General features: G+C 35.7%; 1 protein-coding gene across 4 annotated transcripts in view; it reads right to left on the bottom strand.

The window, feature by feature from the left end:
• The window catches only part of AKAP6 (A-kinase anchoring protein 6), a 574354-nt gene that overhangs the window by 50183 nt on the left and 500431 nt on the right, over positions 1–23740 (bottom strand). For all 4 annotated transcript variants that reach the window (XM_059914067.1, XM_059914068.1, XM_059914069.1 and 1 more), the window contains one exon: positions 3840–4055. In XM_059914067.1, the coding sequence (XP_059770050.1) occupies positions 3840–4055 (216 nt within the window). The remainder of the gene's footprint in view (positions 1–3839; positions 4056–23740) is intronic.

Raw genomic sequence — 23740 nt, 5'->3', positions numbered from 1 at the left:
GCAGCTCTCTCCTCTCTGGTACTATGCCTTGTAGCAACTTTAGCTGCCTTGTCCTCCTCAGCCTCCCAGACCTGTCCCCTCAACCCAGGGATAATGCTAGGCTCTGCATGGATTTCCTCTTTGCACACTGTGACCTGAAAACTCTCTCTAGGCAGAAACTTGAGTAATCATAGTATCACTTCAATCATTTCACATCTCTTCATTGCCTGGTATCCAAGGTCTTAAAATTGTGATTTTACCCAGCTTTTAAATTGTTTCAGGTAGAAGGGTCCTGGTCCTTTACTCAATCCTGGCTGGAAGTGGAAGTCTGCCCATGTATTTTTAGAGGAAGAAGGTCTATGGCCTTCATCAATAAGTTATCTTCTCTTTGCTAATGATTAATCTGAGTGGATGTATAGATTATTGGTATGGATTCTTGGTGTTTCCATGGTTGTCTCATATATTTTAATTTGCATCTATTGTAGGAAGTGAGATTCAAACTTTTAATAGAAAAAATCCTGGTTCTCTATAATTAACACATCACAAATTCAGAACGCTCTTTTGGCAAGTGGGACGATCTAAGGTAATTCAGGCACATGGTATTGCTAGCCAAAATGTGGAGCCTGAATCACAGAAAGAAGGCAGGAGACTAGAAATAAAAACATATGATTCAAACAAAAATTAGAATTAAAGTATAAAAAGTATAGACAGAGGTCATTTTTTACAGGTAACACAAAAATAAACAAAATAAGTCTGGGAAAAGAGCTTGAATGTAGAAAGAACAAGGTGTAGTGTCAAATAATTATGCAATTTTAAATCTTGATGATAAGGGAGAAAGATGCTTTTGGGTTTTGTCTGTTTTAACTCCCAGAATTTAATACAAGATCTTTTGCTTTCTTCCAGTTAAAAGAGAGAGAGAGATTCATTATTTACCTAGTTAGGAGAAATAGAGAAGCTTGTTTAATTGACATATGTACATTTATCTGAATTCTCCTGAATACTATGGAAAGAGTTTCCATATTTTTGTCAGTATTAACTGTAATCTTGAAGCCCATAATTACCCCAGTAGCATCATAGTTATTTGCATATTTGTATTAACTATACTTTTTGAGGAGAAGGAGGATATCTTGTTTACCTTTAAATCTCTAACACTGATTATTATACAGCATCACTTAGAGAAAATTCACTTATTTAACAAATACTATGGAGTACCTGTTAAGTCCTGCATACTATGTAGGGCTTTTAGGAATGTAAAGGTGAGCAGAAACTGGCGTGTGGCTGCCTTCTTCAGACTAGTGGAGAAGACCAACAGTAATTAAATCATCACACAAACAGATGTAACATGAAAAATGAGGAGCACTGGATCGACCATTAGGTGACATCTCTTACACAAGCTATTTCCAAAGTGACTAAGAAAATTCTACAATACGGAGATAGAATTAGAGCTTCTAATTCTAAGTGCCAGAACCTAGCCCACACTTTCAGAATGACTTTATTCAATACCTCATAGAGAATTTCCTTCAGAAATAATTTGAAGAAAAGAGAGTATACCATGGGGGACTTCATATCATACTTTAAAACTTGGAAAAACTGACGGTACCAGGCAAGAAGAAAGGTTAAAAGGCATCTCCTTGGTGATCTCATGAAGGTGAAATATTCAAATAGGAACATAACACTCAAAGCCATTTTGTGAGAATATGAACATTGAGAATTAATATAGAAATAGTAACTCCAAACCAAATGCCAGAATGAAACAAAATTTATCAATTGAAAGCTTGTATTCATTCATTTAGCAAATGTCTATTAAACATCTACTATATGCAGGAATGTCCCAGGCCCTGGAAATATAGGAGTGAAAGTCCCTGTACACAAGAAGGGGATGGCATGGGGGTGGGGACATAGGATAAAAAAGCAAACAGACCACTTAGAGGCTTCTGAGTCTCTACAAAGGCAGCTTCCCATGTTGGTAAAATACTTGTTTGCCCATCAAAGCAACTTGGACTCTTGACCCAACCAACAGAGATCAGAGCAAGAAATATCTCCAACGTAATGAGGTACACGGTGTTCATTGTATTGCTGGCATTAGTGCCACTCGCTACTCTTCTATCCCTTTCTCGAGTGATTTTCAATCTTGTTTAGCACAGAGGACCTTATTTGCTACCTCATCATTCCAGAAAACCTAACATTCAGCAGCCAACCTAAAGAAAAGGGGGTGTTTTGTCCATCTGCAATTTTTATCTACCTCTCTGTAGTAGCTTGAGCCTCTAAGAAGCAGCCAGGGTTTCAAAGCTAAAGCTTACGCCTTTACCATAGAAGTAGGATAAAAATGTCTACAGCTAGTCTGCAGAGATCCAGTCCTGCATCCCTCATCATACGATTTCAAATAAATCTCCAAAGAAACCCAGTTTTGTTTCTTCCAAAGCAGCTTGAATGCTTCCAAAATGTTAAGAGCTTCTCCAGGTGCAGTTGGTTTTTGTGTAAATTTTATTATCACCACTACTATGCTTAGATGTTTCAAACTATAGAATAAAAAAATAACCTCTTCTATGCTTTCAAACACTCAGAGAAAAAAAAGAAAAAAGAAAGAAAGAAAGAAAGAAAGAAAGAAAGAAAGAAAGAAAGAAAGAAAGAAAAAGAAAAGAAAAGAAAACACTCTAGCTAAACAGCTTCACAACAAATAGGTCATTTCAAGAAAAGACATCCAATTATATAGAATCTGATTACTGGTAATAACTTGGAAGTCTTAAGAAATTTAATGACTTCAGCGCAAAACAATTAAAGTGAACTATTGAGGATAAAATCACCCCCTAGACTCAACATAACTACAGATGCAAAAAGAGTGAGAAGGCTTACTGCTTCATTGTCCCTTCTGTTTCCAGTCCCCAATGCCAAACACATCAGATAACCTAAATATTTAGGTTTTGTTAAAATTAGAATTCATAAGAGAAGCCTGTTTTTCAGTGGCAGGATTATTATACTTGATTTTACAATTTTGAATCTTGAACTTTCCAAAGACATAGAACTGATAATATAAATATACAAGAAAAAATTTCCATTGTATGTATGTATGTATGTATGTGTGTGTGTATTTCATTTATGTAAGTCAAACATGAGAATTAGGCCTTCAACTAACAGACACTAACTTCAAGGTCATTTGGGGAATGTAATCTTTTTATCAATAAATCCCCTCCCTTAAGGTTTTCTGGACAAGTGTGTATTCTACATTATAATAAAACAACTCTAGTTATATATATATATTTCCTTCATCTAGCAACAGCTTGAATTTACAGTCAATTTGGAAAATTCTTAAAAGGGGTCCCGACCTCTACCTTGAGCACTGCATTAAAACTCTCAGAGGAAACTTGCTAGTTCTCAGCAATGCAACTGTATTGGAAGGAGCTCTAAGCAGGAGCAATGGAGATTGTTTTACACGTGGATGGTGTTAATTCATATCATGTAAAGAAAAGGTAAACTGTATACTTTGTTGCCTTGTCTGTAAAGCATACACATTGCTCCATATGCTCCGAGAGTGGTAAACCACCTCCTAGTAAAATCTTCATGGGGTATTGTATGATTAATGATATTGTTGGTGAGGTTTACCAAACCTTAGTTTGGTAAGGTTAAGCAAAGTCTCCATATGAATTTTTTAAAAGACAATGAGACTAAAATACATCTTATCGGTAGGCAAATGAATCTCTGTGTTATGATAAAAGCAGTTTCTTTTAACGGTTAGAGAGAGCTATCCCTTTAGTTAGCAAAACCACTTGTAAGATGAACACATTTTCCAAGCCCTGAAAGAATTTCTTTTTTCTAAGAAAAATGAGAGAGCATTATGCTTTAAAAAAGAAATCATCACTTACAGGTTCCTTTCCCATCTTCTTTTGTAGCCGTGTTTGCCACTGGACGGCTTGCATGACAATGGCTTCCCACCTTCTTTCAAGATTTACAATGATCAACTGCATGGGCTGGTGGTCCGCGTTCAGATTGCAGGTCTCCCGGTCATCCAGAAGGTGTTGGCATAATCGCAGGATGGAGGCCACTCCACGACGTCGCTGCTTTATTTCACAACAGAGGGACTGCAACAGAAAAAGGGATGGATCCATTAGTGTTTCTAGGGCAGATTTCCCTAAAACATAAAACACCCTCTTTCACCATAATTTTAAATTGTAGTGATACGCTCAGCTGCGAACAATAGGACAAGAAGGACTCTGGAGTTGCCTTTGGATTAGAGATCTTCTACAGACACCCAACTGATGCCGATGAATTTAGCTGCATCTCATTCCTCTTCCCTTTTTCTTTTTTTAAACTGATTTCTACATCTAAAATGTCGGGTCCCACCTTGATATCTAGGTGATTAACTTAATGAAATAAAGCATTTATGCCAAACAGGTTGACATGCTTTGATTCAAGGTCATAGGAAACACAAAAGACAGAAAAGTCCTCCAAAAGGAAATGGAGTATTTCCAAATTTACTCTTAGATTCTTTGGAGCCAAAAGTTTACTTTTCTACTGGCTGGAAATAAGTTAAATAAGATTGCAAAAAAATTGATATATAACAGCTATTGTTTGAAAAAAACGATAAGCAACATTTCTCTTCCGAAACTCGATTAACAAAGCAATGATGTTCTGAAAACAGAAATTAGGATACTGGATTATTAATGCATTATTTGTTAGTTGCTGTGTTTCTTTTAATAGACATTCACACTATTTAAGAAGGATATGCATGCATCAAAGTAAGATTTTGCCCCCAGAAGCATTTGTATTGCTGCAGTGACCCTAAGCTGAACGATTCAAGCAAAATAGTGAGTACACATGTCTAAAAATATTATATCTCTTCTTTGCCTACGGACAGTGTGTAAGTGATACTCTAATTCAAAGCCTTCGGGAGAAACGATGATTATATCCACAAACATCACTGAATTACTAATCTCCTTCTACTGCCACAATTGGACTGTTCTAACAGTTAACAGATTGCTTATTAATCAACAAGGATAAACAAGACAATGCAATTTCATTTAGTGCTAGAGTTTTAATGCCTAAAAGTATTTGTGCTTAAAATGTTAATCTAGATAAGGCTTCATTAGAAGAAGTCTTAAAATGATTAAGTGCAGTTCATTGAAATGTGCAGAGTGGTAGTAGATCAGCAGGTGGACGTCTCATACAGATGTTCCACTTATTGATATAATACATGCTACAGCCATTTAAACAACCCTAACTCAGTAATAGCTGGAATTCTATTATTTCTGTAATGAGAGAACCCCGTACCTTTAATATTTTTGAATTTTAAATAAGGTGAATGACAAATTCCCATACCTCTATTTACAGCAAAATATGACTAGGAATTTTATTATTCAGTTTATACCAGTACAGCATTTTTTGTTATGTTTCTTGAACTTACCCTTATTTATTTTCCTAGGGATCATTACTATTTTCCTATATAACTCCTGATAGAACCATCAGGTCTGACAAATTTCTTTACTGATGCTATTCATTAGTTCAATGCTGAATGAGGAGAAACCCCTACACATTCAAAGATAAAACTTGAGGGTCTACCAAAGCAATAGGCATTGTTTCCATTACCTCTCCCAATCCTGCTAACTGACCCTCCCCACATGCATTCTCTCTCTCCTTCTATTTCTCTGTCTCTGTCTCTGTCTCTCTCTCTCTCTCACACACACACACCCACACCCTTCAATAATTTGCTCTCTTGTTCTAGAACTGTTGACCAAGTCAAACTATCAAGCCCACTTAACATCTGTCATTTTTTGGCCCAATATTAAACACTTCAAGATAATAATATAGCCAACTGGGATTGATTCAAATGAGTTCTATGAATATACATGTTGAAGATTTTGGTTTTTTGTTTGTGTTTTGTCATTAAATTGTTAAAAATAAAGGGCTAGAAAAGTCAAAAGAGATGTTTCCATGTCACAAAACTGGATCTTGCAAAACTCCAATTTAAGTTGACTAAAATAATGACTGCATTTCTCCAGCCAACAAAAAGTCCCTATGTTTCGTAGCTAAATGAGAATTTGCCATGGATGACACTAAAGGTATGTGTGGACTTAGCACAGCCACAGTAGGTGATATTCACCAAGCAGCCCAATGGGCTTCATTCACCTCACAGGCATTTTCAAAGTTCTGAAACAGGACATGTGAGGTTGCTAGGGGAACTTTTCATAAAGGTGATTGGCCATAACTTTTTATTAGTATCTAGATTGTATCCAGTATTTAACTATCCAGATGATCCCCACCCCACATCTTAATGACAGTCTACGGGTTTTAAAACTGTGTTAGCTTTAAAAAGTTTTAAATATTCAAAGAACTTAGTGTACATTCTAGATTATTCTATATGCACACTTCGGAAATAACACTACTTTTAAAAGGAGAGGAACACTGAGAATTTTACATGGCCAACATATTTTTCAGTACTTTTTTACATCTAAGTGATATAATTGATAAGATAACATTCTTTTACATAAATGTGTTTCCATGACAACCATTAAAATGTACATGCTTATTTATAATCACAAACACATACTAAATAAAATCAGTGCATTTGCTGGTAATGTTTCTTAGAATCAGTAGAGTTCACATTATTTCCATGATACACTATGCGTAGAGAAATGTTAAATATAACGACATAGGAACAAAATGATTATTATAACTATTTTTGGCTTACATTTTCAGAGAACACAACAGAAACCCAAGCTAAGCAATCTAAGTAAGGCACAGAAATAAGACAGACTCATCCCTGTCTCTCAGACCTCCTCAAATGTGTATTGCACCTTGCATCTGCCAGGCACTGCTTCAGGCATGGCGGCTTCAAAAAGGAGCGAGTTACTGCTCCCTCTCTCAAGGAGCTGAGAGTCTATTGGAGGTGGACTATACAGTACCAAGAATAATACAGAGAGGTAGGTGCTAACAGAAGTTTGTGCAGGTTGCTATTGGAGGAGTCGTGAAATCTTCAGGGAAACAACGTGAGCCAGATGGTCCAAGTTGGGTGGCTGTGGTTATAAGGACAGATGGTCCAGTAGCAAGTAGCCTGGGACCCTGGGAGTACCCAGTGTGTTGGAGAAAAGAGAGAGTAAAGCAGATGGAAAAGGAAGTAAGGAACAGAAAAGTTTATAAGGTTTTTCATTTTGCCAGTTTTGAAGCACTGTCCTTGATATCCAATGAGATCATGTTGGTTCCCAAGCACAGCCATATTGTCTTCCCAGAAAAGTAGAAAGGAAAGAAGTGGGAAAGAAAATATAAAAAGAAAGAAGGAGAACTAATTATCAATATATCTAAGAGAAAGTTATTCCAAATGCTTTTGTATTTAGTTATGTATTTAATTATCATTATTTTTGTATTTAGTTATGTATTTAGTATCATTATTATTTGGTAACCTTAGGAATTTTTTCCTACAAAGCTACCTCTGTTAGTATGGAGGTCATTGTCTTAGTATCACTTTAGAATCCAATTGTTGGAATATAGTTCAGTGTTCTACTTTTAAGTCTCTAATGACCTATTTAATTTGGTTATTTCACACTTCTACTCAGCTTCCTCATGTTACTCAAAAAGCATATTTGCTATAAAAGTTGAGAAGTATATAAAAGTGAAAATCAAAATTTCTAATTTGTTTTTTCCTTTACAAATCTCCAACCCTTTAAACATATCTTTTTGGACATGTTATAAGAGAGCTGCCAACAGACGGAAGACTTTTGCTTTATACTTATAAACTATCAATCTGATTTTCAATTCACCAGTGGTGATACAAAGGGGTGTTTTTGGTTTATGTGGGGTTTTTCTCCTCTCCTGACTTGCTTTATGAACTTCTCTGACTGTTGAAACCACTCATATTATGGAGCCAAATGTGATGTAACATCATTCCTGCCACTGGCTTCAGTTTAACACCACTGAAGGTAAGGCTTCCAATATTGGTAATTTATTCTTCATTATACATTAAATTTATGTATATATGCACACATATTGCATAGAATGATTATATTTACTTGCACAGTTGCCCCTTAAACAATGCCGGGGTTAGGGGTAACAACACCCAGCACAATCAAAAATCTGATTATAATTTATGTCCAGCCCACGTTTCCTCTCTATCCAGGGTTCCACATCTGCAAATTCAACCAACCCACTCATCATAGAGTACAGTAGTATTTACTGTTGAAAAAAAATCCGAGTATAAGTGGACCTGTACAGTTCAAACACATGTTGTTCAAGAGTCAAATGTACACCCATATTCTTGACATTAAATAATACTGTCATCTCCTATTACAAAAGGATATAAATAAGCCTACAATTAAAGAACTACAATTAGACCAAGAACCAAAATGCACAATAAGTAAAATGTAAGAACTAAATAGAGAAAAAAGACATGAGGAGGAGAATGAAATTTAAAAAATACCAAAACCAAGTATATGGTAAAAGCAGAGAGAAAAAAATTAAATCTAGCTGAGAAACTCCAAAGAAATTTGTCTCCATATGTCTTACACAATTTTATTTAGCAGTTAATATAATATCATTAGGTACGTCAATAGAAACAAAGTGGTGGGACTTTAGGTAATGTGTCAAATTAAAAACTTATTTATGAAGCAATTCCATTTAAAAAGTCAAACATGACTTTACCTTCTAGATGAATCAATTGTTTAAACACTATCTATTGAATATGCCTTCTATGTGGCAAGCACAACAAAGAAATTTCAATCTGTATATGTATATTATATGTACCTGCCTTCAACGTAGTTGGCGTGAGGAAATATACAGAGAGAAAAGAGAGAAGTGAAAAGATAGGCACATTCTTGTAGTTTAAATAGGATCATATAAAAGCAGACAGCTCCATCTCTTTGTTGCAAGGGTTTTCTACACCTTTTCATGTGCTTTTCTTCTTTTTTGCATTTTCTGTATTTTACCATTCTAATTACATGAGGTGAGCAATTGTCTTCTCTTAGTCTGCTACCTGTGACCAAATTTTCTAGAGCAAAATTTCTCAGTGTGTTCCCCGGGCCAAGCAGTATTAGCATCATCTGGAAACTTGTTAGAAACAAGAATTCCCTGGCGCCACTCCATATCTTGTGAATCAGCAACTCTGGGGTGGGCCCCAGTGAGTCATGGTTTAACCAGCCCTACAGGTGATTACAATGCATGTTAAAGTTTGAGAACATTGCTCTACAGAAAACAGAGGAACTTAGTTTTTCAGATAAGAAAATTAATCTAGTTGAGTAGTTTTTTAGAAGTATAAAAATAGAAGTTGTAAGTTCTGATTCTGGAGTCACACTTGTAGCCAAGAGCCTAAAGACCAAACCCATTGGTGATCAATTATTTTTTTAATTAATTTTTATTGGAATACAGTTGCTTTACAATGTTGTGTTAGTTTCTACTGTACAGCAAAATGAATCACCTATACATATACATATATCCCCTCTTTTTTGGATTTCCTTCCCATTTAGGTCACCATAGTGTATTAAGTAGAGTTCCCTATGCTATACAGTATGTTCTCATTAGTTATCTATTTTACACATAGTATCAATAGTGTATATGTGTCAATCCCAATCTCCCAATTCCTCCCACCCCCAATTATTTTTTAATTGTCATTGAATGGCTAAAAAAATTAATGAATCAATCAATGAATAGATCTTTTCAGCCAGTGATAACTTTATATTATTAGTATTTGCTTGATGATCTCCAGAATTTTAATATAATTAAGAATGCTGAGCTCATGCAGCTCAATATTAAAAAAAAACAAACAACCCAATCAAAAAATGGGCAGAAGACCTAAATAGACATTTATCCAAAGAAGACATACAGATGGCCAAGAAGTGTATGAAAAGCTGCTCAACATCACTAATTATTAGAGAAATGCAAATCAAAACTACAATGAGGTATCACCTCACACCAGTTAGAATGGGCATCATCAGAAAATCTACAAACAACAAATGCTGGAGAGGGTGTGGAGAAAAGGGAACCCTCTTGCACTATTGGTGGGATTGTAAATTGATACAGCCACTATGGAGAACAGTGTGGAGGTTCCTTAAAAAACTAAAAATATAACTACCATTTGACCCAGCAATCCCACTACTGGGTATATACCCAGAGAAAACCATAATTCAAAAAGACACATGCACCCCAATGTTCATTGCAGCACTATTTACAATAGCCAGGTCATGGAAGTAACCTAAATGCCCATCGACTGATGAATGGATAAAGAAGATGTGGTACATATATACAATGGAATATTACTCAGCCATAAAAAGGAATGAAATTGGGTCATTTGTAGAGACATGGATGGATCTAGAGACTGTCATACAGAGTGAAGTAAGTCAGCAAGAGAAAAACAAATATCGTATATTAATGCATATATGTGGAACCTAGAAAAATGGTACAGATGAACCGACTTGCAGGGCGGAAATAGAGACACAGATGTAGAGAACTAACGTATGGACACCAAGGGGGGAAAGTGGAGGGGGAGGGTGGTGGTGGGATGAATTGGGAGATTGGGATTGACATATATACACTAATATGTATAAAATAGATAACTAATAAGAACCTGCTGTATAAAAAAATAAAATTAAATTACAAAAAAAGAATGCTGATTGTTTGAGTACTGTATTTGGGGATTTTACTCCTTTTGCTTATTTTTATCAAGTAAGTCATTTACTAATTAATGACTCTAACATATTTGGCATTGTGCTAAATTAAATAGAAGCTTTGCTCTCAGAGAGTTTACATAGTAATCAAAACCTTGATGACTGGAAGGTACAAGGCATCAGGTAATGCTACTGCCTACAGCCATGGTCTGAGAAGAATGTATAGCAGGTGGGAAAAATGAGAGGCTATACTGGTACCTCTATGATTCTCCATAAGATGCTTTTGACTGGTTGGTTTGGAATCATAATTTGGGGGCAAGGTTGGCAAAGATCACATGAATGATATTTCCTATAGCAATAAACATTTATTGGGTATCAATTATGTGCCAAACACCATAATTTTCATTACAGGAATGGCATTGGTGGATAAGAGGCATATAATATGATGTGGTACCTGATCTTAAGGGCTTGTAATCTGGCTGTAAAGAGAAGCCTCTGGCTACTCAAAATGAGAGCTATCAATGCAAGGCAAAGGTTTTTGATAAGACCTAACCCATCAGGTTGTTGTAGATTTTAAATGAGGTAAGTGAGGTGAATGTGCCATGTGAATAGTGAGGCTGTGACCCAGAAGTAATGTGCAATTGATATACATGCTAAATTATGGGCATTGACTTTGGAGATGAGAAAGATCATTACCAGCTGGAGTCGATAAAGATTCATAGGACTAGAACTAGGCCATGAAAGTTGCTGAAGTTCGAAAAAGTGGAGGGGAAGAAGGACAGGCATTATAGTTGGGGGATTCACATAAGAAAAGGTCAAGAAACCACAGATTTTTTTTTTTTTTTTTTGGCCACGCCACTCGGCTTGCAGGATCAAACCCGTGCCCTCAGCAGTGAAAGCGCATGGTCCTAACCACTGGACCACCAGGGAATGCCCAAGAAACCATAACTTTTGCAACATTTTAAAAAGCATGGAATTTCAAGTGGAATGTGATGTTAATAATAATTCAATTATCCACCTATCCATCTAAATGTACTTGAGTGCCTCCTATGTTCCAGGCACTGTTCTCACTGGTAGGGATATAACGGTGGGCAACAAGATTTCTGCTCTCATGGAACTTATATGCAAATTTGTCTGTGTGTTGGGGTGTGGCAGTGGTTGAGGCTGGAAATAAAACATAAATAAATATACCAGAAAACATCAATATATATTGGCGAGGAGATAGAGAAACTGGAACCCTCATCTGCTGCTGGTGGGATTTCAAAATGATGAACTCACTTTGGAAAACAGTACATTTCCTCAAAAAGTTAAACAGAATTACCATATGGTCCAGGAGTTTCTCTCCTAGGTATATACCCAAAAGAACTGAAAACATATGACCACACAAAAACCTGTAGACAAATTCATAACCACATGATTCATGATAGCCAAAAGGTGCAAATGACCCAAACATCCATTAATAGATAGATTAAAAAAAACAGTATATCCATACAATGGGATATTATTTGGCAATAAAAAGGAATGAAGTACTGATACATACTACAGCATGGATGAAAACATTATGCTAAGTGAAATAAGCTGGACACAAAAGGCCATGTGTTGTACGAGTTCATTTATATGAAATGGCCAGAATAGGCAAATGCATAGAAACAGAAAGTATATTAGTAGGTGCCAGGGGTTGCAGTCGGGGGATATAGGGAATGACTGCTGAGGGGTAAACGGTTTCTTTTCAGGGTAGTAACAACATTTTGAAATTAGATTTCATGGTATGTGAATTATGTCTCAATAAAGTTGTTAGTTTTTAAAATCTCTCAGTAAGGGCTGGTATATATTGTCAACCACAAAACTGATGATATAATCAGATAATTTTCCATTCCTTTAGAGTGTGTTATGACAACAGACTCGATATTACCAATACCATCCAGTCAGTTATCATGGTTCTGCAACCATGGATCAATACACTGATTAATACACTTACAAATGCAAATGTAGAACTTTTATTTATTTTTTTTAAAGTAATGGCTATAAAGTTTCCTGGGATACAGTTACAACTACAGACCTATAAATCTCAGTCAACAGATAAAACATTCGGCTATATGATAAAAAAATACAGTTCCTTTTTTAATATAGCTGTCCTAACTTCTAGAGACACCATAAAACATAACAGAAAAGTATACATAGAAGAGCATGCCTGGAAAAGGAGTTGAAGAAAATGTGGGAGTTGAAGAATGTTAGTTAAGTGTAATTATTGCAGTGATGAGTTTCATATATATTTAGATACTTCTTATGAAATTGTAATCTATTGTGTTGTTAGTATCTGTACAAGAATGAGAGACCTGACATGTCAGATAGACTTCATATACTTTACCAAAGATGATTCTGAGTTGACTATATGTATCTGAACCAAAACAAAATAAAAATAATGCTACGTTTGCTTCAAATAATCAAGCTTTACTTGAATGCAAAATAATAACCAACAATCATTGAGCCATAAATTGCTAGAGTTCTTTTCTTAGTAGTATTTTCTTAGTTATTTTTCACTAATCTCCTACACTAATGACAAATGTTTTTGTGTATTTCTGTGTGCTATGCATTTTTTAGGTACTTTATATGTATGGACTCATTTAATCCTCACAACAGCACTCTGAGACATACACTGCTGTCATCTACCTATTTTACAACTGAGATAATGGAGACACAGAGAGGTTAAGTAACAGAAAATAAGCAGCAAAGGATTTTAACCCATGCAACCTGAACCCAGAGCCAATTCATGAAAACACTATGCTACATTGCCTTTCATAAGAGAGCTGAAGAAGCTTGGAAAATTTTGACATTTTCAGACCATCTCTGCCCCTGAGTTCTAACCAGAAGTGGCCACAGCCATAAAGTTACTGTTGATCAGAGAGCCAACAACTTCTTCCATATATCTGTCAGGGGTCTATCTTATACCCATTCCTAAGCCTGCAAATATGATAAGAATTTATAACCTATGCAATTCTTAAGCCCAGGGTAGTTAATGATAGCAGAGGTGGAAAAAATACTAATTAATTAATTGAACATACATTTATTAAACACCTTTATAATGGGCACTGTTCTCAGTGTTTGAGATACATCAGTGAACAAAACAGACAAAACTTTCTGCCCTCAAGGACCTCATATTCTAGCAGACAGTGGGAGATAATCTCTTTTCTGAGAAAGATGTAAATCATATAAATAATGAAGAGATTTAACAAAAGTAAGAAACATTCATTAGGCAAATGATTATCAAAGTTTCCAGCAAGGGGTCAGCATATTTGGTCCTGACATCTCCATTCTTGAGCCAATTATGTGCTTAACTTAACTATACCTAGTGTATGGTGTATGTTGCAAATAAGAAAAAAAATAAAAAAATAAAAAATAAATAAACTGACCTAGCAAGATTAACAGTTTTGATAGGAAGAGAAAAAAAAGGAAACAGGGAAAAGAAATTGGAAGTATTAAAGCAAGATACCCTTTTTCTAAATTTGCACACCCATATCTATATTATCCTGAAAACCCCACTGAAAAGAATGGTGAGCAACCTGTTGTGTATTGACCTGTGTGAGCCATCTTGTTCTGGTAGAGGAGATGGTGGCCATCACAGATAAGGAATGGGCTGAGCGGGCAGCTTTGGCTCTTTTGGCAAACATGAATTTAACAGACATGATGTCAGAAATAAATCTAGTCAAAAAAAAGAAAAAGAAAAAAAGAAATAAATCTAGCCCCAAACCAAAGTGGAAGTGAATATCAGAAAAATGATTCTATTAAAAATGAACTTTAGGGAATTCCCTGGTGGTCCAGTGGTTAGGACTCCACGCGTTCACTGCTGAGGGTGCGGTTCAATCTCCGGTCAGGGAACTAAGACCCCACAAGCCACGCGGCATGGCCAAAAAATAAACAAATAAAATAAAAATAAAACTTTAAAAAATATGAAAAAAAAAAGAATTTCCAACCTGGAATTGTAAAGGAGTAATTCAAAGCAGCCAAAAAAATTAAAACACCTCAAGTGAGGTATGAATGACGACTTGCATATTTTGAAGAAAATATGGACAAAAGACATCTTCATATTTTACCTGATTCCAAACTTAAAAGATTGCAGCCAATATAGGAACTCAGCTCAGTTGCAAACTCTGGGACTTAATCTATATTGGAGCTAAATATTCTATAAGCATGCAGTGAAGTGCAAAAAACAGCAATTGAAAAATGACATGATTAAATGGCACGACATGCAATCATTTGCTCTCAATTATATCAATGTATCTTCTTCATTTCTAGGAGTCAGGCAGAAATATTGTTTTTTAAATGCCTCTATCAAATTGGTCACCAATAATAAAATAGATTAGAGTCCTAATAAGCTCATTTACATACCATACATCATACAGTACAAAACTATTCTCTCCAAACAGTTTTGCTCATAGATTTGTCTCCTGGTTGTCATGAGTCTTTGCTACATTAGCAGATTTTAAAAGTGTAATACTGACTTCAGGACCATTTGTAGAAAAACATTTATGAAACTTTTCTAGTTAACCCTTGGCAGGATCCTTATTGCTAATTATGGAAAAGGTACTGATATAATATCTTGGCTGTCACATTTTATTATGGTGACGGTAGAAGCAGAATCTAGGTCTGACATTTTGGAAATATCATCTAACTGCAAGTCAGAAACAGAGAATGACAGTTTTAAGTAGATTATAACTTCTTGCAAAATAACAAACTGGTTTATTTAATGTAAAAGCTGGATTTTAAAAATAGCAGTAAAGGCCCCTGAATTGATTCACCAAGCACATCTCCATCAGCTCCTTGAAGAGGGTCTGGGATGTGTGCCAAAATACTTTTTAAATTGTACATGACAGTATAAGTCTAGATTCTAACACTAAATGATTTATTTTAACCATTTAAAATCAAAATCGTTTCAGCGAACACTTTCATTTTTAAGAAAAATCATCTACCCTCTGTTCACCTAGGCAGCAGATAAGTGAGATGCCATCTTTACCTCCAGGCCTAATTAGCCTGACCTTTGACCTAGAAAAAGATCTTACTTGTTCTTGCAATCTAGTATCCTCACCAATCAAGTTGAAGCATTAGGGGCCACCAGGACTATTAATACTAGAAATTCTTGGACACTCTTCGACGAATGGTGTCATCAAGGGAAAAACTAAACATTCTTTTAATACACTCATATTTATGTTTTGATTTTTTTGTACCTTCATCTGTTCAAAAAACATTAATTATATTTGGAAAGGAGCATTTCTATTCCCCTTAGCTACTTTTTAGCCGTAGACCAAAATTAATAACCATTCTAAAAATGAAGACCCTCACTGTGTTATTCCATGAAAGCTGCTCTTAGCCCTGTGTGCATTCTTTAATTTCTTTGTGACTTACCCTACACTAGGTTAAGTACTTTTAAACATGTTTGTTTTTAAGAATCAAGCTCAGTGGTCGTGTGCGTAGTTCATATTCACATGTAATTAGTAATATGTTATATACTTCCTTTTCTAAATTAAAAACACTATTAAAATTCCAGACATACAAAACAATACGAAGATTACGTTACTCTAAAGAAAACTGTAATAGCTTACAGATTGCTTGTATCATTACTAAAATGCTGGTATCTATTACAGAGTCTCCCTGGAGTAAAGAATGCACTTTAAAAACATGCCCATTATTGTTAAGATGCTAAACTAGTCTGCAATTACAGAAAGGTAACTTTTAGCAATAAGGGGGAAAGGGTGCTGGATATAAATGCAACTTAGCCATTATACTATACCTTTTCTTAAAATCCCACAATCACTCTTTTCATAAGCAGATGAGGCATTAATTGCCATTTATTTTTACATTATTACATTTTGAAATCTTTTTACAATACCCACTGTGCTTTTTAACTCTTACTGATTCCATTCAAAGTAATTCTGGAGGGCACTTCCCTGGTGGTCCAGTGGTTAAGAATCCACCTTCCACTGCAGGGGACTCGGGTTCAATCCCTGGTCGGGGAACTAAGATCCCACATGCCACCGCGGGGCAACTAAGCCCGCGCACGGCAACTACTGAGCCCACACGCCACAACTAGAGACAGAAGCCTGCGTGCCACAACGAAGACCACTGCACGCCACAATGAAAGATCCCACATGCCACAGCTAAAACCCAATGCAGCCAAAAATAAAATAAATAAATAAATAAATATTTTTTTAAAAACCAGTAATTCTGGAGAACGGATGAAGGTGATTTTCTTCTCTGGATTATTTGTGGATCCCATCTACCTGAACTCATCTGTGAGTTCAGGTGAAAGAAGAACCATCATAAAGACCACACCTGGAGGATGAAATAGCATTAAGAAGGAAAGCAAGAGAACACGGGAGCAAGGACAACACAAAAGGAATCCCCAGGGATAATGTGGAACACAGAGGAGAGGACAGATTATTGGACTAATTTGTTTCATGAATCACTCAACTCTGCTGCGTGGTGTTTTCTAACTCTCTCATCCATACACAGTTGACTATTCTTCACCCGCCTCCTTCATCAAACCGTATTTTTCCAGATTTATCTCTGGCTAACTTACTTGTTATTTCCTATGAAGCCACTCCTGGAACTCATCACAAAGCTCAGAGTGTTACTTGAAGTATAACAGCTAGGAATTGGTATTTTAGGGAAGTATTACTGTTATTCAAGAATCATACAGATGGGAAGTAAATGAATTCAAGAACTCTAGGGACACAGCAAGAATGCAGGAAGAAAGTCAGGCTGTGGGGGATAACACCACTAAAAAAGAGGAAGATGATACTGAGGACAAAAAGTCAATATTAGAAAGACCCTTCTGTTTCGTTAATTTATTCCTCCCTGACCTAGAAGAGGCTGAGGTATAGCCAGCTCTATAAACTTCATATTTCTGATTTTTTTTTTCATAGCACCTAAAATAAATAGGACATTTTCCTGTGGGTCTGGACCATTGGGAATTTGCTTCTTAGCTCTTTCCTTTGCTTTTGTGGTGGCAGCCCAGGGCAATTCAACTCCTTTTTTGCTAGTTTTCAGTATTCCCAGATGTGCAGTAATACTAACCACACTCTCAGGTTAGTAAACTTCTCTTAGAAGTTTAACTAATATATAACGGCAAAACACTCTTTAACTGTTATATCAGGTAGTAGAGAGATGCTGACTAAATATTAGCCAACTGGTAAAATGCTCTGCTGATTACTTAGCTCAAAGCAATATTCCACAACCTTGTGAAAAGGAAATGTAATAAGAACTTCATTCTTTAAACACTCCATAGCTTAAACAAAACAAAGGTCCAGGAGAAATTTTTGAGAGCAGTTTCTTGAAAAAGCTAATTTTCCTTTTAGAAGAACATGTTTTCTTTTCATCTGAGAAAAGACGCCACACCCCTCTCCTGCCTGTTCCCCAAAACAAGATTAAATACACTGGGGGGTAGTTCTCTCATTAAACTCCTTCATCTGGCAGCAAGGTCGAACATAAGTCATCTAAGCATAAAGGTATTTTAGTTGAACATCTAAGAAGGAACTTGGATTGAGGGAGGGAAAGAAACACAACTTAGGGCCTTCACCTAGTTTGGCAATAATTAGTTACGTGATCTCAAGTAAATGATGTAACTTTTATGTGCCCTCAGTACCCCTTCTCTAAAATGCAATGATTCTTTAGCCTTTACCATCTTCTGGCATCAGATTATTACATAACTTTATTCTGTTATGAGACAGGAAAAATATCATATGGTGGTCTGAGATGGTCTTTTAAAAAATAATAATAAAACACGGAATATCTCTCAAATCAGTTGCAAGATGACTCTTACCCTCTCTGATAAACTTTGAGGGGTGATAGGGTACTAGTTTCACTTTGTCTTTATCATTCTTATTCATTTTCCTTTTCACTGACCTGAACTGTGGGCAACTGCTCTAACTGGACAAGTGTGTTGTTGCAATCGTTTACATGAAACAACCTTGCTTGGCCTCAGATTCTTCTCATGTCTTGGTCATGTTCTAACATCCTCAAAGTCTAACTCCAAATATCTTTATAGTGAGAACCACATGCCTAAGCAAAGCACACAAGACTGAAAGTTTAACTTCTATTGCTGCTTTTGTAAAGCTTTGAAGTCTGTTGCACCAGTGTTTTATAGAGAGTTAGGATGGCATGGTTGAATGGATCCATTGGTTCTCTTGCTGGTGGTCTTGGCTTACAGATAAAGGAGTGAATTGGTCTCGAAACGTCCCTCTAAATCCTAAAAGTCACTTCTCCTGTCATGACTGAGGGGCAATAAAGGATATTTTTTAGAAAATGAGTAGAGCATATGGGGAAGGAGGAACCTATCGCCTATCCTGTGCTTCGCAAATGAGCTTCTAACACCAGACCTGTCATTATGGTTTCACACTTATCTTCATGACATTACATTGAAAAAGAAAGAAAAATATCCTTGGGGAAGAAAATATTATATTTTAAGTGTACAGGGTATAAGTTAGGATTTAATCAATGGTTTAGAGTATCAGTAAAATTAAGAGAGATAAGTTAGGCTATTTTTTTCCAGATAGGAATAATAATTTATGCCTCTGCCCTATCTTAGAGAGGTTTTTGGGAGGATTAATGAGCTAATGTTTGTAAAGCTCCTTAAGCTCCTCATATGGAGGTACAACATAAACACACAGTGAAAAATGATAGCAAACTCCATACTGAGTTGAACTCCTGAGAGTAAAACCCCTGAAATGAGAAGATGCAGGGTCAAGATGGTTAGTCTCTGAGTTCCAATGCCAGAAGAGCCTTGGTTTGTTGTCATATCTATTTTTAATACTGTTTAAAATAGTACTTCATAGTATTAGTAAGCATTTCTACATTTCCTATCAATCACAATGTCCCTTGTGATGATCATTTTTAATTTCTATTCATCAAATTATAGGCTTATTATCTCTATTTTACAGAGGAAAAATCAAGATGTGAAAATTGCAAAGGCATCAATGATGACTCACATAAAATCATCAGTTTGGTATTATTGGACTATAGCCTGGGTTAGGATTCAGGAGATATGGGCTGCCATCTGGCTCTGGTTGTATGGTCCTGGGTGAGTCACTTAATTTATCAGAGACTTAGTTTTCTCTTCTTTGGAATAAGGATGTTGAGTTAGCCAAATGACCTCAAATACCATCTTGTGATGAAATTCTACAATCTGCTAAGTACTTCTTTAGTATCTAGCAACTCTAAGGCATTGTCTTTGTTACTGTGAAGGGCATGCAAAAAATGACAACTTCAAGATAGTTCCTACTCCTGGATGGACCTAGAGATTATCATACTAAGTGAAGGAAGCCAGACAGAGAAAGACAAATATCATATGATATCGCTTATATGTGGAATCTAAAAAAATGATACAAATGAACTTATTTACAAAACAGAAACAGGCTCACAAACATAGAAAACAATCTTAGAGTTACCAAAGGGGAAATGGGGGAAGGGATAAATTAGGAGTTTGGGATTAACAGATACAGACTACTATATATAAAATAGATAACCAACAAGGACCCACTGTATGGCACAGGGAACTATACTCAATATTTTGTAATAACCTATAAGGGAAAAGAATCTGAAAAAGAATATATATATACTATATATATAATATATATATATACATATAACTGAATCACTTTGCTGTACACCTGAAATTAGAACAGCATTATAAATCAACTATACTTCAATGAAAAATTTTTTAAAAAAATATAGTTCCTACTGTTAACAAGTTTATACACTTAAAATAACAATGATGAGATACCACCATGCACCTATTAGAATGGCCAAAATTTGGAACACACAACACCAAATGCTGGCAAGGTTATGGAGAAACAGGAGGTCTCATTCATTGCTGGTAGGAATGCAAAATGGTACCAACACTTTGGGAGACAGTTTGGGAATTTCTTACAAAACTGAACACACTCTTACCATATGATCCAGCAATCACACTCCTTGGTATTTACCCAAAGGAGTTGAAAAGTTATGTTCACACAAGAACCTGCACATGGATATTTATAGCAGCTTTATTCATAATTACTAAAACTTGGAAGCAACCAAGATGTCTTTTAGTAGGTGAATGAATTAGTAAACTGCGGTACCTCCAGACAGTGGAATATTACTCAGTGCTAAAAAGAAATGACTTATTAAGCCATGAAAAGATGTGGAGGAATCTTAAATGCATATTACTAAGTGATAGAAGCCAATCTGAAAGGGCTACATACTATAACTCCAAACGCATGACATTCTGGAAAAGGCAAAACTATGGGGAGTAAAAAGACCAGAGGTTGCCAGGGGTTGGGGTGGTGACTGGGGGATGATGAATGAATAGACAGAGTACAGAGGATTTTTAGGGCAGTGAAATACTAGGCATGATGATGGACGCATCATTATACACTTGTCCAAACCCATAGAATGTACAAACCAAGAGTGAACGGTAACATAAACTATGGATGCTGGGTGTATGATGTGTCAATATAGGCTCATCAGTATGCATTGAATAGGACTTTCAAAAGGAGGGAACTAAACATATAAAGAACTTATGATAATCAAATAGTAGGTAAAACTTTCCTGGTCTAAAGCAGGGTTTAAGTTCTCAAAATCAATTAGGACTCACCAAGTTCCCAGCAAAAGAAATGAAGAGACCAACACCCAGTCACACACAAATGAAAAACAAAGTTACTATGTGGCAACAAAAATTAGACTTCTCCTTTACGACTACAAATGCCAAAAGAATCATTAGCAGTTTTGATGGCAAAAGGTTATACTTCCCATAACAAAGTTTTCTGTTCAGCAAGCTATTGTTTATATGTGAGGTCAAGAAAAATACATTTTCAGACATGCAATGGTTTGGAGAATACACCAGGAAAGTACTTTTTCTATAAAAATTATTAGAAGACAATCCAATAGTCAGTACTAAGAATAATTTTTTGTAAATGGAAAACCATGGTATAAAAAATTATGTTGAGGAATAAAAAATGTATAAAGAATTAATTCTGAATTATTTTTCATATTCTTATAAAATGAATGCAAATGTCAAAAGAAACTATTGAAAGTACGAGAAAGAATGTACTTATATTAATAAAATAATAATAATATTAGCTGCACCAATAATTAACTGGCATATTTCTTTCTACTTTTAAATCAACCAAGTCCTGATGAAACAAAACGTTACCTGTGCCACCATCCTGACTGAAATTCATAACTAGGAAGACCTTTTCATTTACATTTTATACAACATCTCTATTCAAATTATAAAGACACTATAATGTTAGAAAGGAAATGGGTATGAAGAGAAAGCTATCATGGTGCCAAAGGCAACAACATGGCAACTTTGGTTCAAAAGATGCCTTTGTCCTTCTGAAGCATCATTTTCAATGAAGTAAACATGAATCCTGGCAATATAAAGTTGATTATATACCAGAAATTTTGTGCCAAACCAAAAGTATTGTTTAGAGGAATTAAACGGCATCTGCAATTGAATAAATTTACTGATAGAAAAAGATGGCTAGTACAGAATCACAGAATGCTAGAGTTGAATTCTTTCAATCCAAGAGCCTAAATTTACAAATAAAAAATATCAGGCAAAGAGAAGAGAAATTATTTGCTGAGATTACACAGCTGAAAATCCTAGATCATAATATTGCCAACTAACAGAACCTAGTGAGAGATATTCAATAAATACCATTAATTGGTTAAATATAAAAGAATGATGTGCTAAAATTACAGAAAAATGACTGACAATTCAATATGAACACTGAAAAAAAAGATTTGTTTGTTTCCTTAATTTAAGGTCTAATTTTGTGTGTGTGTGTGTGTGGTATACGTGTATCTGTATAGAGCAATAATCTGTGAGAAATATGATGAAGCTATAAAGGGGTGTTTACAAAAGAGAGTCAGGGAGACAGAAAGTAGGGAAGAAAATGTCCTCCAAGTGTTACCACCTTGCTCAAAAGCTGTAAAGCAGCCTAATGTGGAGACCACCTTTGATAATCTGGGACCTAGTTTTCTGCACCCCAGAAAAGTTGTTCCAGTCCACAGGTCAAAGGGCAAACTTAGGAGGTCTACTGACTATCTCCTTTTTTTCTAGTCTTGAGAGAAAACAATTCTCTTGTGGTCTTACCTAGGCAGTAATAGCCCAATGATCCAACTAACAGATAATTCAGTTCTTAAAGATCCTACAACTAATCCTGAAGTAATTGAAACCCATGGAATTTTCCCTGATGACTAGTTACCATTTACTTTATCCATTTGCCCTACTGTATTACAAATAAATGCTTTTTAAAAAGGACAAGCTTATGCTATAGTAATTATAATGCTGATAGCATTATAATGCTGAGTTCTCACTAGGTAGGCTCCATTTTAAGGAGCTTTCATATATATTATCTCATTTAATACTCATAGCCACTCTATGAGGTAAGTGTTATTACTATGCCTATTTTTATGATGAGAAACCTGGGGCTTTAAGAAAAATCATGGATTGGAAATAGGTAGAGACAGGATAAACTCAAACGTCTTGAACCCACAGCTTAAGCTTCTACATTATGGTGGATCAGATTCACTGCTTCAATCTTATCTACATGAAGAGCACGGAGACACCTTTGCAATTCTGTACTCCCAGTTTCTTCCTAATTTGAGTTTATTATCAATTAAAATAACATTTAAATAATGTTAAGAAATCAAGTAAGAATAGAAATATTCATCATTGTGGTTTCAGAGCCTAAATGCAGTTCTGTCTGGTTTTTGAGGCAGCAGTGAAGTAAGGATGGGTGACATCTCTCTGTCATCTTTCTAGATTAGCAGTGCAGCCTTTAACTTCCATGAATCTGGTTTACCTGAGAGCAGTAATACAAACGACACATATGAAATGAGTATATGGCTACCTCTGTGAATCCTCAATTCAGGGGCAGATTGCCCCACTTCAGGAATCATTCAGCATCTTCTAGAAAAAGGTGTACTCAGAAAGAATTAGGTCTTTGTTACTCCATTTTCTTTTACTTTAGAAGGCTTACAATGGCACTGCCTATAAAAATTTCCTGTGGGTCTTCCCACTACCCCCAGATGGTAGTGTGAATAACATTTATTCAAATCTATCTTTGAATTTGAACCTTAACCCAGCCAATGTTTTTTTTCTTTACAAGGCAGCTCTAGATTGTATCCAATTACTC

The sequence above is a fragment of the Balaenoptera ricei genome, chromosome 2 (genome assembly GCF_028023285.1).
Source record: "Balaenoptera ricei isolate mBalRic1 chromosome 2, mBalRic1.hap2, whole genome shotgun sequence".
In the NCBI taxonomy this organism is placed as follows: Eukaryota; Metazoa; Chordata; class Mammalia; order Artiodactyla; family Balaenopteridae; genus Balaenoptera; species Balaenoptera ricei.
This window is presented reverse-complemented; position numbering and strand designations above follow the sequence as displayed.